The following is a 15196-nucleotide window of genomic DNA, read 5'->3' as shown; positions in this document are numbered from 1 at the left end:
TGCTTCACAAATACACTCCGTAAATACAATATTCACACTTTCATATTGGATGTCTAGATTGTTTTAAAATATCTATACTTAATAAATTGTGACACATGATGTGTACCTATTGTATATAAAAGGAGTCTAAAACAATCAAAATCCTTTTTTATGTGTTTGGTTAGAAATTTTTAAGGACCACAACTTTTTTTTTTTTTTTTTTTTGTCACAATTTTTGCAACAACTTTTATATGAGTGGCTATCAATTATTTTCATATGAACTCACTACTTTTTTCCATTACTCATAGTCATATTAGAGTTGTCACAAAAGTTGTAACATAAAAGTTGTGTCTACAAATTTTTCTACACAATTCACAATCTGTCACTTTAAAATTATCACAAAAATTGTGTTTATAAATTCTCTCCTAAGGAGATGAGAAGGGACCCGCAATCCAAAAAGATAATATACAAAAAATTGTATCAAGTTTAGAATCCTGCTGTTTTTGGTGCAGGCAAGATTTTAAAACCCCACATTGACTTGCTTCCGGTTAATAACCATTTTCTGCATTTGTTGTATATATCACAATTTCTTTTTTGCTGATAGAGAAATTCTCTATCTAAGTAGCATTGATCTTTACGTTATGGTTCTCAAAAACAAATATTTTCAAAATTATAACACTTTAAGCTTTAATTTGCAGACAATAAAGTACTTACTTTTGGTGACTAAAGTGAAAAAAAGAAGTAGATTCCTTGAACAATGAGGATTTTATAGCCTTAAAAATGTTGGAGAATTGTCCAAAAGATTTCAATAGCTTTACCATTCGCAACATGTTATTGGATGCCAATGCTAGGGTTGAAAGAGTGAATAATCCAAGTGAATCAACAAAAACAACACAATCAAGGAAGAAATGGTGGAAGAATTTGTTGAAACACTTGAAATACCGAGGTAATTGGGTAGAAGGGAATCGTGGCTATATAATGGTAGTGGCTACTGTGATTACAACTATCACTTTCCAACAGGCAGCTAGCCCCCCAGGCGGTGTTTGGCCACAAAGTGGAAATGTTACTCAGTATATTGATCGTTTTGCATCTTCTGGTTATAACATCAAAGTTGATGTTGGAATGTCAGTTGTAGGTTCCATCGACACGTTGTACTACTTCTATTTCATAATATTCAACGCTATCTCTTTTATTGCATTAGTCATTGTCACCTTCTTACTAATTAGTGGATTCCCGGTCAAGAATAAGATTTGTATGGGCCTCTTGACAATAGCTCTATGTACCACTCTCGCATTCCTGGTAATTACCTATATAACTGCAGTCTCCATGGTGACCCCGATCTCACTATTCGATTTGAAATATAAGGAGCTCTCTAGTACACAAATATGGGTTCTGGGTAGTTCGGTTGTGGTGATTTCTTTGGTTTTTTTGCTTCACTTAATCCGTTTTCTTGTTTGGTTGGGATGGATCTTTGGTTGGGATGGATCCATCCCAACCAAACAAGAAAACGGATTAAGTGAAGCAAAAAAACCAAAGAAATCACCACAACCGAACTACCCAGAACCCATATTTGTGTACTAGAGAGCTCCTTATATTTCAAATCGTATAGTGAGATCGGGGTCACCATGGAGACTGCAGTTATACAGGTAATTACCAGGAATGCGAGAGTGGTACATAGAGCTATTGTCAAGAGGCCCATACAAATCTTATTCTTGACCGGGAATCCACTAATTAGTAAGAAGGTGACAATGACTAATGCAATAAAAGAGATGGCGTTGAATATTATGAAATAGAAGTAGTACAACGTGTCGATGGAACCTACAACTGACATTCCAACATCAACTTTGATGTTATAACCAGAAGATGCAAAACGATCAATATACTGAGTAACATTTCCACTTTGTGGCCAAACACCGCCTGGGGGGCTAGCTGCCTGTTGGAAAGTGATAGTTGTAATCACAGTAGCCACTACCATTATATAGCCACGATTCCCTTCTACCCAATTACCTCGGTATTTCAAGTGTTTCAACAAATTCTTCCACCATTTCTTCCTTGATTGTGTTGTTTTTGCTGATTCACTTGGATTATTCACTCTTTCAACCCTAGCATTGGCATCCAATAACATGTTGCGAATGGTAAAGCTATTGAAATCTTTTGGACAATTCTCCAACATTTTTAAGGCTATAAAATCCTTATTGTTCAAGGAATCTACTTCTTTTTTTCACTTTAGTCACCAAAAGTAAGTACTTTATTGTCTGCAAATTAAAGCTTAAAGTGTTATAATTTTGAAAATATTTGTTTTTGAGAACCATAACGTAAAGATCAATGCTACTTAGATAGAGAATTTCTCTATCAGCAAAAAGGAAATTGTGATATATACAACAAATGCAGAAAATGGTTATTAACCGGAAGCAAGTCAATGTGGGGTTTTAAAATCCTGCCTGCACCAAAAACAGCAGGATTCTAAACTTGATACAATTTTTTGTATATTATCTTTTTGGATTGCAGGTCCCTTCTCATCTCCTTAGGAGAGAATTTATAAACACAATTTTTGTGATAATTTTAAAGTGACAGATTGTGAATTGTGTAGAAAAATTTGTAGACACAACTTTTATGTTACAACTTTTGTGACAACTCTAATATGACTATGAGTAATGGAAAAAAGTAGTGAGTTCATATGAAAATAATTGATAGCCACTCATATAAAAGTTGTTGCAAAAATTGTGACAAAAAAAAAAAAGAAAAGTTGTGGTCCTTAAAAAATTCTAACCAAACACATAAAAAAGGATTTTGATTGTTTTAGACTCCTTTTATATACAATAGGTACACATCATGTGTCACAATTTATTAAGTATAGATATTTTAAAACAATCTGGACATCCAATATGAAAGTGTGAATATTGTATTTACGGAGTGTATTTGTGAAGCAATAATTTTATTAAAAAGAATGATACTTTTGTGCATATATTCTGGAAAAACTAAGATTGTCTTGTTAAAGATGATTTTATAATGTACTATCGTTTGTTAATAAACCTCTTAATGCCCATTCATTTTGAAAATTTATTATTATTATTATTATTTATATTTAAGGTTGTATCTAAAAAATAGAAAACTTAAAAGAATTATATTTTAAAAAGTGTGTTTTGATAAATGCCAAATATGAAAGTGTACCTTTACCTAAGGATGTTTTGTATTTTATTATTATTAATTTAAAGGAGGATGTTTTGTACTTAAAAGTTAAAACTTTGTATTTTTTTTTTCTCTGTTTAATGAACTCAGCTTCCAAAGCCACGTGATCAAGTTGTTACTTTCTTTAGAAAAAAAAGCGTGTTTGTAATGTACTAATTTGTTTTATTTTTTCAATAGGTGTAGCGATTCGAAAGGATTTTCATTGATGAGATGGTCCTGTTGTGAATTGGGGCAAAATCAAAATAATTACAATGGTGAATACATATGATAATGATATTATTTTAATCAGAAATTACCACTTCAATAAATTTTAAAATTTTATGAATACTAATATCACTGTTATTTTCCAGTTGTTATATATCCTTTGGAATCAAATATAAGAGGAATATCATCTGAAAAACCAAAGAAAAAACTAGGAGGTCAATTCCTTTAAAAAAAAAAAAAAGAAACCAAATCTCAGTTATAAGACTAATATTAATAGAATTATAAATTCATAAAAAAATTTCTTCTCTAATTAACTATATAAAGTTATTGGAAGCTAATATCACTATAATTAGACCATAAATTAATTAACTATAGCTAATTTAAAGTCGAAATCCTTGCAACTCTTGGATATATTTTTCACTGAAAAATCATCAAAGTAGGTTATAAATATTTTCATAATTTTAATTAATATTTTACATACTCAAAACATTTGACAAATTCAAACAAAGATAGTTAATCACAATTGGCACACATTGGCTTATCCAATAGTAAATAATTAATTTTGTAGATACTAAAAATATTTAAAATACAAAAAAAAAATCAAATAAATACATAATATGCAAATTTACGTGATTCAGTTATGGACCTATAGGTGCTCATGAGTGGGGGTAAAATGATTTTTGCATGTATATTCAAGAAATAAATAAAAAGCTACCTCAATTTGTTTTTGCATCACCTAAATGCAAGATAGTGTTGCCATCATCAGAGGTTTTGAAATTGAGAAAATCCCCATCGTCACTCAAGGATTTCACCAATAGGTCCAAAGTCTTTAATTAGTTGTACTTAACACACAAGTGTAAAACAATCTCATTCCCGTCAAGTACAACCCGAACTGCATCAGGTTGTGCAACGATTAGCTTCTCCACAACTTCAACTCGTCCTCTCATTGCTGCATAGTGGAGAGGAATTCTCCCATTTTTGATCATGAGACAAGCATGCATCTTCATATATAGTTAATAGTTCTTGAACAATCTCGACGTGGCCCTCAGAGGAAGCCAAATGAAGGGGACAACGTTTGTGGGAGTCCAATTCAATAGCTAGGCGAGGATTTTGAGTTAAAAGAGTTTTAGTGAAATCAAGGTGGCCAAGCAAAGCTTATATGTGTAATGGGATTTCACTAAAAGTGGTCAAAGAAATCTTATGAAGGATGTGTGGGTCTTTATTGATCAAACTTTTCAATGTGGTTGTACAACCAATTGCTAATGCGTTGTAGAGATTAACAATATCATCTCCTCCTTGAATCGTTATTTCCATTATTGTATCATCTCTACACCGACTTCTTGGTGTCTTGTGAAGTTCTATCATATCGTCATCTTCTCATTTGTGAATTGTTATTACAGGAAGGAAGGGGAGAGAGAGAGAGAGAGAGAGAGAGAGAGAGAGAGAGAGAGAGAGAGAGAGAGAGAGAGAGAGAGAGAGAGAGAGAGAGAGAGAGAGAGAGAGAGAGAGAAGTGGAAAGGCCGAATCTCACATGTTTCTTTGAAGTAAAATTTGGTTTGCTGTAGGTGGAAAATTATTGAATACTCCTAGAGTACAATAAATACGTACTCCCTCTCACATGAATTGTGAGTTCTATCATGAATTTAATTAGTGAGACCCACAATTATGTGAGTAAGAGGAATATGCATTTATGGTATTTCGGGAGTATCCAATAATTACCCGCGGTAGGTGAGTTTGAAATAAATGTGAGGAGTATTATAAGTTATGTGATTAATTAATTATTCAGTGTTGGTGGTCTTTTCTTCAAGTCCAGTTTTAATTTCTTGTTGCCAGTTTGCTTGAACTTTTGTTTGAAAAGGTCAATGTGATATAATATCTAAAGTGAAATTGGACAAAGGCATTAGGCTCAAAATCTCGCCTACCTGAGCACTGATATTGAATCCATGGAAGGTCTCATAAAATCTTTCTAGGTTGTCTTTTCCTGGCTGTCTCAAAAACATGGAAAATGGTATCTGCCACAATACGTGAACAATTATAAATTACAGAGGATACAACAAGAATTTGCATTTCACAAATCTGTAACAAATAACAAACTAAACAAAAGATCAAAACCAAAATGCATTTAGCATTTTGGTCAAGAGAGAATATGGTTCACATGTAAGGGAGAGTGAAAATAATGGTCAAGTAATTAAATTTTCCATTTCCTAACCGTTTAAACTTTTGGGATAATTTGTAATTTATCAATTTCAAAGTAAAGAATTGTAAAAAAAGAATAGTTCTCCGGAGATGTAGTACCTCAGTTGTACCCGAACCAATCTTCCCGGAAGGTCTAACCTCTGTACTCTTATTTCTGTTTTGAAGTAAGAGAAAACAAATTATTTGTACAAATCTCCATATGAGGCAAACATAAAAGTTATCTACCATGAAAGAACAATCAACTAAGTAGCTCAATGGAATAGCTATTAATATTAATAGTTTATTACATTACAAATCATCACAAACATAATTAACAAAATTGTTTACTCAAAATTATCAAAATTGGTATCTACCACAATACATGAACAATTATAAATTACAAAGGATACAACAGGAATTTGCATTTCACAAATCTGTAACAAATAACAAACTAAACAAAAGATCAAAACCAGAATGCATTTAGCATTTTGGTCAAGAGAGAATATGGTTCACATGTAAGGGAGTGTGTGAAAATAATGGTCAAGTAATTAAATTTTCCATTTCCTAACCGTTTAAACTTTTGGGATAATTTGTAATTTATCAATTTCAAAGTAAAGAATTGTAAAAAAAGAATAGTTCTCCGGAGATGTAGTACCTCAGTTGTACCCGAACCAATCTTCCCGGAAGGTCTAACCTCTGTACTCTTATTTCTGTTTTGAAGTAAGAGAAAACAAATTATTTGTACAAATCTCCATATGAGGCAAACATAAAAGTTATCTACCATGAAAGAACAATCAACTAAGTAGCTCAATGGAATAGCTATTAATATTAATAGTTTATTACATTACAAATCATCACAAACATAATTAACAAAATTGTTTACTCAAAATTATCAAAATTGGTATCTACCACAATACATGAACAATTATAAATTACAAAGGATACAACAGGAATTTGCATTTCACAAATCTGTAACAAATAACAAACTAAACAAAAGATCAAAACCAAAATGCATTTAGCATTTTGGTCAAGAGAGAATATGGTTCACATGTAAGGGAGTGTGTGAAAATAATGGTCAAGTAATTAAATTTTTCATTTCCTATCCGTTTAAACTTTTGGAACAATTTGGAATTTATCAATTTCAAAGTAAAGAATTGTTAAAAAAGAATAGTTCTCTGGAGATTTAATACCTCTGTTGTACTCGAACAAATCTTCTCGGAAGGTCTAACCTCTGTACTCTTATTTCTGTTTTGACGTAAGAGAAAAAATTATCTATACAAATCTCCATATGAGGCAAACATAAAAGTTATCTACCATGAAAGAAACAATCAACTAAGTAGCTCAATGGAATAGCTATTAATATTAATAGTTTATTACATTACAAATCATCCAAACACAATTAACAAAATTGTTTACTCAAAATTATCAAAATTGGTATTTTGATTCACCTCACATTTTCTCACTAACCAAATAAAAAGCAACACAAACAGAGATTCAAACCTAACGGCTCAATTTCCACACTAAACAAACTCTAATTGTTCTTTTTCCCACGTTGCCCAATAAAACCCACAAATCTATGCTACGAATCACTTATCAAAAAATCTATGCTATAATTTATTCACAAGATGTAAGATCAAAAAACGAACAGCTCTAAGAATTGAAACATTCAGCTACGGCCTCAGCCAGTTCACAAGTCTATACTATTGAAACATTCATGAATTACCAAAAACTCAACAAATATGAAATTTGAAGGACAACTGGCATTGATAATTGGATTACTTTGTAAACCTCAATTTCAAAACAAAATAAGTATGCTTGAATATTACAAAGGACCTCTCTCTCTCTCTCTCTCTGGTTTTATGGTTTTTCCTTTCTTCCTCTATTTTTGTGACAAAAAACAGAGTGATTCTTGCTCGATAAAACAGTGAGTTTGAGGCCTGGCTACCTCAAATTAGCCATAGATTTTTCTGTCCTCTTGCTTTTTTCTATGCGTTTTTCGTGCTTTCTTCCTTGTTTGGTAGTTGCTGCTTCCTTCCTATTCGCAATGGGTGGTTCTTCTTTTTTCTTCATTGAATCCAAAACGTTTGAGTTTTCCATTGAGGAAGGGGGTTCTTATTTCTTATTACGGATCTTTGAGAGAGGCCATACCTCAATGCACTCTGTTTTTATGGGGAAGGAAAGTGCAAACCGTTTTTTGCTCCACTTGGAGGAATTAATTTCTAAGCGGTCACCTGGTCTTTTTGCAAGAACGATCAAAGAGGGTGACTTGGTTTTCATCCTTCAATTGGGGTCTAATGCCCATGGCACATTTTTAATGGTTTTTGAACTTCTTCATGGTTGACGGAAGGGTAGCATTGTGATTCCTGAGGGAAGGTTGGGTAGTGGTTGGCGCGGCTTTGGCCTAAACCTAAGGAATATTTTGAAACCACCTTCCTTGACTAGTCAGGGATCGTTTCCTAGAATACAAAGTGCACCGAAGGTTGATGCGGCAGCGGTGGAAAGTGGAAAGGTCGAACCTCACACATTTCCTTGAAGTAAAATTTGGTTTGCTGTAGGTGGAAAATTATTGAATACTCTAGGAGTACAATAAATATGTACTCCTCCCTCTCACTTGAATTGTGGGTTCCACCATGAATTTAATTAGTGGGACCCACAATTATGTGAGAGAGAGGAGTATGCATTTATGGCATTTTAGGAGTATTAAATAATTACCCGCGGTAGGTGAGTTCGAAATAAATGTGATGAGTACTATAGGTTATGTGATTAATTAATTATTTAGTGCTGGATGGTCTTTTCTTCAAGTCCAGTTTTAATTTCTTGTTGCCAGTTTGCTTGAACTTTTGTTTGAAAAGGTCATAGTGATGTGATATAATATCTGAAGTGAAATTGGACAAAGGCATTAGGCTCAAAATCTCGCCTACAAAGGAGAACTATATATAGAAGATTTTGAGATTGTTTAGTTAATTTGTCTTATTTTTTTATTTTAATTTTATTATTAATGTATAGTTTTACATTTTAGTTTCTTTAGATATAAATGTATTTTATTATTAAAATAAAATTCACAATATAAAATATATCAAATGATCAAATAGAAGCACCATGCACTGATATTATCTATTTCATAGGAGCATTAAACTAATATTTATTTATTTTATTATTTGTTTTACGTTTCTCACTGTTTATAGTTTCCAAAAATCTATATTGAGAAGACTTTGTTCTTTGTTTAGTTTGGCTTATTTATTTATTTTATTTGTTAATGTATAATTTTTCCTTTTAAATGTTTTAAGATAGAACTGAATTTTATTATTTTTATTATTATTCAAATAAAAAATACAAAATAAACTATATCAAATGATCTATCAGAAGCACCATGCACTAATACTATATATATATATATATATATATATAAAAGAAACCATTACATATTTTAAAAATATATGGTTTAAAAAAAGTGTAAGCTAACACCATGTATAATTTGAACAGTATAATTGTGATTATTTTTAACTAAATCCATGCATATATACACAGAGATAAACACACGTCAAATTTAATTACATAACTTCATTAACTTTAATTGTCATTGGAAAAATATTACATTTAAATTTAAAGACCATTATATGTTTTCGTTGTGCTTACAATGTAATTTACATTGTATCATTTAATGTAAAAGGAAATTTTCCCTAAATTTAATAGGATAACTTGGTATATTGTGGATAACGAACTGGATAGTGTGAGCTTATCTTGACAGTTGCAACTTCTTTATCGGAAAAACTATGGTCTCATTTGAGCTTATAACCCAGGATCAAAATAAAGGGGATTTAAGCGCACAACTCACTCTAGTATTAATTAGATGCTGGTGGTGCAAAAGAGAGAAATGCAAGGATATAGATTCATAATATAGGCAAAGAGAATATCCATTAAAGTATTGAGCAAATGGTACATATAATTGTCTTCAATGCGCAGCTACATAACAAAGTGGGGAGAATGCAGTAGGTGATGAATAGACACTAATCGTACCACCACACACACAAGCACGTACTATTTCCCAAGTCAAAGTAGTAAATATGGTTATTGAGTTGGTTTCAAGACTTGAGAGTTGAATTGAATTCTCCCCCTCTTTGATTCCATGTTTTGGGATTTCTAACACATTATGGATGAACTTATTATCCATCTCTTCATAACAATCAAAGCTTTTGGTTGTTAGATGTTTAAAAAAATGGCAACCTTATGCTTTGTTCTTAGTTAGATAATAAGATTAGTTGTTTTAATGATTATTTCGGGTAATTCATTGACCAAACCTGATTTTTGTGTTTACCAAGGGGAATAACCCCGTAAGGAACTTGCTAAATATATGAGAACTAGTCAAATTTCGTAATGGAGTGGTGATTTGTCAATTGTTTCTTTTTATTTTGATCATGTCATCTAAGTAACTGAAAGTGATCACTTAAATATTAGGGAATAAAATTACTCATGGACTAATTATATATATATATATATATATATATATATAGTGATACAAGAATTTCTATTTCTAATAAAATGATAACAATGAACTACGGCTCTCTCGTTACATTATTTCACTATTATGGGTGCAATTAAAAATGACTCCTTAATGGGGAATGACACCTCTTTTAAGCCTTAAATTCTTAATTAATTTTTCTTGCCTATACCAAAAAATATCTCATTTGTGTCTTAGGTCTCTTGCCTTGGTGATAAGAGAAATTATCATGGATCAAATTCAAATTCTAACGTACATATTTTCTTTTTTGGATACATTCTCATTGAAAAGTGAGGAAGAATTTAAATTATGAATGTCTAATTCGTTAAGAAGATAATGTTCTTTGACTTAAAAGTCTTTGGAAAAACTTTAAAAAGTCCTCATTAATTATCAAGACTAAATGTTATTTGAGTTTGAATCTATTTAACATAGAGTCATTCCCAAAAGTTCTTGGGGGAAAAATAAGAATAGAAAGAAAAAGAACATCAATCCCAAAATGGATAAAACGCTCCACTAGTTGCAAATTAGTAAGTAAAAGAAAAATAGTTATTTCCTTAAAAATTCAAATCACATCTACCCACTCAATAACGGATGATGATAATACTAGTAACAATATAATAATAGAAAATGCTAAGGTTACAAATTTCTAATGTGGTGAGTGGATATAGATAAGTGAAAAAACAATGTTATACGCTATTTTACTAATCTTATTTATCAACTAAATTTAGGCTTAAGTTAAACTTTATTGCATCTTGCTTTGCATTTTCCTTTTGCACTTAAACAGTTAAACTCATGGATAAGATGTATAATACTGAAGGAAATTCATATAATTGCCGCATGTGTATGATTTTTTATTTCACTTATACACAGAAAGTAGTGAAACCAAATAAAATTGCTTGACTCATTTTTAATGTTACACTTTATGCTCCAATTATAGTATATCATGTGTAGTTTTTTTTTTTTTTTTTTTTTTTTGTGATTTTAAAATTTTGCTACTTTATAAGAAAAAATAAATGAACGTGTGACAAACTACAATTGATACATAGAGCATAAAATGGATTTTCATTCAACATAATAAACTCATTCAATTATTGTTATGAATGCTTTTTCTATCTTCTAAACACGTGTCTTCCTTGTATCTTTTAAAATATTATTATGTCTAACATATTTAATTTCTCTTAGATATGATACAAAAAAGGAAAGGATAGCACAACAAGAACAAAGTGCTTTGATTAAACAAGTTGACAAACAACGTTGGACTCCACTTCATTGTGTTGCATACTTTGGTAGTACTTATTATATCACAAAAGTGTTGCTGGAGCCTGGAAGTTGATAGATCTATAGCATACATGAAAGATGCAAAGGGCATGACAGCTCTTCACATTGCAGCTCATTGAGGCCATCGTTGGGTAATGGAAGATATTTTGCAATATTGTCTTGATTGTTACGAACTAGTTGACAAGAGAAGCTGGAATGCACTCCATTTTGTCGTGAAATTATCTAGTAGTAATTGGGCTGACTTTGGAGCGAAGTACATCCCAAAGTTTTCATTACTCAACAACCTTTTAAATGAAAAGAATGCCCATGGGAACACACCTCTCCATCACCATTCCAAATCATTGCATTATATAAAGGATGTCATGTGTCATGATAGAGTTGATAACATGGCCTTCAACAAACAAAACTTCAACGCTTACGACATTGCTTTAACTAGTGAAGAATTATCTGATAAAAAGGTAAAGGAAAATTTAATTTTATTTCATGGGATATTTTTTTCTAATGGAAACTATGAGGACATTGTTTCCTTTTCTTTTTCCTTTCTGGTGTTGCATATTTATTTCTTATTTATATTTATTAAAAAAATCGATTAAGATATTATATAAAAGAGATCTAAATTACAAATAACTCTTTTGATTTTGACTTGTTTTCAATTCAGTCTTATAACTTTAACTTTTATAATTTTTCAATATAATCCTTCCATCTACTTTCAATCAATATCAATATGTATTGTTAAGTCCATCAAAACTATGTTATTTTGCAAAGTATAAGATCCTAAAATTATGGGAATATTGGACGGAACACTAAATGGAAAGATTAACTTGAAAATAAATTAAAGTTAGAAAACTGACTTGAGAAAAATAAAACTTAAAAAAGAAAGACTAAATTAAAAAAAAGATTAATGCTGAATGGTGTCATTCGTAATTGAACAAAAAAAGAAACTAAAAAAATGTTAAAACTATTTGACCCTGCATATATGCCAATATTAAGGTGGAGTACTGAGTTGCTGCTGCTGCCAGGCTAGGGGCTGCAAGAATAATTCTACCTCTCACCTCATCCTTTCAAAATACGTGCATTCCTGTGCCTTGCTGGCTATTCCCTTTCTCAAATCCTAATTATTAGTGTTCGAACGCGGGAATGCTGAATGGAATGCTGAATGGAAAGCCCGTAATGGAAAGCCACTGCTCTGACCTTTTCTTAGCAGTCTTGTCTTCATTAGTGTGGCTTTCTTTTTAACAACGCTTCCGCCATCACACTGCCGCCGCAGCCTCTCGCCGTTGAACTTCCGACGTCATCCAGCCGTCGTCCTTGGGTTCCGGACCTGCAGCCGCCGTCGTTAAGGAGTTTCACACTGCACAGACCACTGCTCCGCTGCAATTATTGCTTCGATTACGATTTTGAAGGTACCACTGAGATCGTCCAGCGCTGATCTACACACTCGTGGAAGCCTCGTCGCCATCAAAGACTGCACGCGCCGCTCAAAGTTGCTGTTCCGCCGATCACGCGCCACAGCTTCTTTTCACGCGCCGTCACGCGCCTCCACGCGCCGTCACGCGCCTCTACGCGCCTCCACGCGCCTCAACAGCCTCGCTGACGTCATCGCTGACGTCAGCCCTAACAGCTTGCTGACGTCACTGCTTGCGTCATCCGCTGACGTCATCTTCTGAATCTGGATTTGACCGTTGACTTCAGGCTGACCGTTGACTTTGACTGGCCGTTGACCGTTGACTTTTCCAGGGTTGACTTTTTCAGTCCAGGTTCTCCTTACCCAGTTTTTCGCGTAGATTTCATTTTTGCTGTCTGTTTTTGCATATTATGTCTCTAAATGGATAAAAAGGATAATTTTGTTCCTTGCCCCATCAATACTGTATTGGAGGGGAATAAAAATTACTTATCTTGGTCTCAAGCTATGCGCAGTTTTCTTAAGGGTCGCATGCTCTGGCATTATTGTACTGGTGCAATGACTATTCCTGTCAAGGGAGCAAGTGAAGAAGATGCTGTTTTTCTTGGTCGCATGATTGAATGGGATAGTCATAACCACATGATCCTCACATGGATTCGAAACACTTCCATTCCCTCTATTTCCAATATGTTGGGCAGCTTTGATGATGCAAAATCTGCGTGGGATATGTTGGCCAGAAGGTACTCCACTACTCATGGATCCATGAAATATCAGTTAGTGGTTGAATTGCATCAACTCAAGCAAGAACCAGGGCAATCCATCAATGACTATTATGATCAGCTTCGCTACATTTGGGACCAAATTGACCTTTCTGATCCAACTTGGGCATGCTCAAAGGATGCTCAGCAATATGCTTCCATTAGAGATGAATTTCGCCTCTATGAATTCCTGATGTCACTTCACAAGGACTTTGAGCCCATTCGAGGTCAGCTTCTAAATCGCAGTCCTGCTCCCTCTTTTGATACTGCTGTGAATGAGTTAGTTAGAGAAGAAGCTCGTCTTGCAACCCTTCAAGCCCAGAATAAGCTCAATGTTTTGGCTATTACTCCATCTACTCCACTCATAGAGCAACCTCAGCAATCAAGTGATTCCTCTGGCTCTCACAATCGTCGCAAGCAGTCCAACAAAAAAGTCTGCAACTATTGCAAGCGTTCTGGCCACACCATTGAGACTTGTTTCCGTCGCAACAAATCTACTGCTGCTGTTGCTAATACTGAGCCTACTCCGCCAATGGCTTCCACCTCAGCTGAGTCCCAGTCTTCTGGATCCACTATCAACCTCTCCCCCACTGAACTACAGGAAATCATAGCTCAGGCTGTTCGTATGGCTGGTAATGCATCTCTTTCCACTGCCCTATCTGTTCTACCCGGTAAGTCTCAAACTTGGCTTTTTGATTCTGCCTGCTGCAATCACATGACACCTCACTCATCCTTATTCTCCAAACTTGACCCTGCACCACATCCTCTAAATATTCATATAGCTGATGGTTCCACCATGCATGGAAATAGTTTAGGTTTTGTTTCAACCTCTAACCTTTCTGTTCCTGGAGTCTTCCATGTACCTGACCTATCCTATAATTTGTGCTCTGTGGGACAATTAGCTGAATTAGGTTATCGCCTTATTTTTGACTATTCTGGGTGTATTGTGCAGGATCCGAGGACGGGACAAGAGCTTGGGACCGGCCCTAGAGTTGGGCGTATGTTTCCCGTGGACAATCTTCATCTTCCACCTGTTGCTCCTGTTTCTGTTGCTGCTGCAGCTGCTGCAGTTTCTTCCTTACCATCTCTTGCACTTTGGCATTCTCGTCTTGGTCATGCATCATCTTCTCAAGTACAACAGTTAGCTTCTAGGGGTCTGTTGGGTTCTGTGTCCAAAGACAATTTTAATTGTACTTCATGTCAGTTAGGAAAACAACCATCTTTGCCTTTTAATAACAGTGAATCCATTTCTAATAGTATTTTTGAGTTAATTCATTCTGATGTTTGGGGACCTTCTTCTGTTGCTAGTATTGGTGGATCTCGATATTTTGTTGTCTTTATTGATGATTATTCTCGTTATAGTTGGATATTTCCTATGAAATCTCGTTCTGAAATTTTACCAATATACAGCAACTTTGCCAAAATGGTTGAAACCCAATTCTCCAAACGTATCAAAACTTTTCGTTCTGATAATGCTCTTGAATATACTCAATATGCTTTTCAAGCTTTGTTACATTCCTATGGCACTGTGCATCATCTAACTTGTCCAGGTACCTCTCAGCAAAATGGTCGAGCCGAAAGAAAACTTCGTCATATTCTTGACACTGTTCGTGCTCTTCTTCTTTCTGCCAAAGTTCCTGCCCCATTTTGGGGTGAAGCTGCTCTTAATGCTGTTCATGCGATTAATCGCATTCCAAGTGCTGTCATCCATAA

General features: G+C 33.8%; 3 protein-coding genes across 4 annotated transcripts; 2 read left to right on the top strand and 1 right to left on the bottom strand.

The window, feature by feature from the left end:
- Nucleotides 1-759: 759 nt before the first annotated feature.
- LOC126703793 (uncharacterized) lies at nt 760-1560 on the top strand. Its single transcript, XM_050402864.1, has one exon. It carries the CDS (start codon nt 760-762, stop codon nt 1558-1560), a length of 801 nt encoding a protein of 266 aa, XP_050258821.1.
- A 232-nt stretch (nt 1561-1792) lies between these two features.
- On the bottom strand, nt 1793-7985 carry LOC126703289 (uncharacterized). 2 transcript variants are annotated; one of them, XM_050402251.1, is made up of 4 exons: nt 6738-7985; nt 5668-5722; nt 5295-5384; nt 1793-2234 (listed from the first exon to the last, which is right to left on the bottom strand). In XM_050402251.1, exons 1-4 carry the CDS (start codon nt 6833-6835, stop codon nt 2172-2174), a joined length of 306 nt encoding a protein of 101 aa, XP_050258208.1. In that variant the 5' UTR covers nt 6836-7985; the 3' UTR covers nt 1793-2171. The 2 variants fall into 2 exon arrangements, with proteins under 2 accessions (XP_050258208.1, XP_050258207.1); XM_050402250.1 differs by lacking the exons at nt 1793-2234; nt 5668-5722 and adding an exon at nt 6203-6257 and having other exon boundaries at nt 4853-5384.
- A 5204-nt stretch (nt 7986-13189) lies between these two features.
- LOC126703387 (uncharacterized) lies at nt 13190-14607 on the top strand. Its single transcript, XM_050402345.1, has 2 exons — nt 13190-14154; nt 14436-14607. The coding sequence occupies exons 1-2, from the start codon at nt 13233-13235 to the stop codon at nt 14471-14473; spliced, it is 960 nt and encodes a 319-aa protein (XP_050258302.1). The 5' UTR covers nt 13190-13232; the 3' UTR covers nt 14474-14607.
- The last annotated feature ends 589 nt before the right edge of the window (nt 14608-15196 follow it).

Source organism: Quercus robur, chromosome 10 (genome assembly GCF_932294415.1).
Source record: "Quercus robur chromosome 10, dhQueRobu3.1, whole genome shotgun sequence".
NCBI classification, from domain to species: Eukaryota; Viridiplantae; Streptophyta; class Magnoliopsida; order Fagales; family Fagaceae; genus Quercus; species Quercus robur.
Note: the sequence above shows the minus strand (reverse complement) of the source record. Positions and strands in the feature narration are given on the sequence as shown.

Coding starts and splice junctions, on each gene's coding strand:
- LOC126703793 (XM_050402864.1), top strand. CDS start 760: ATGTTGGAGAATTGTCCAAAAGATTTCAATAGCTTTACCATTCGCAAC.
- LOC126703387 (XM_050402345.1), top strand. CDS start 13,233: ATGCGCAGTTTTCTTAAGGGTCGCATGCTCTGGCATTATTGTACTGGT. Junction 14,155..14,435: donor TGCCCTATCTGTTCTACCCG/GTAAGTCTCAAA, acceptor TGTATTGTGCAG/GATCCGAGGACGGGACAAGA.
- LOC126703289 (XM_050402251.1), bottom strand. CDS start 6,835: ATGGAGATTTGTATAGATAATTTTTTCTCTTACGTCAAAACAGAAATA. Junction 5,385..5,667: donor TTGGTTCGGGTACAACTGAG/GTACTACATCTC, acceptor GTATTGTGGCAG/ATACCATTTTCCATGTTTTT. Junction 2,235..5,294: donor GATTCAATATCAGTGCTCAG/GTAGGCGAGATT, acceptor TTTAATTTGCAG/ACAATAAAGTACTTACTTTT.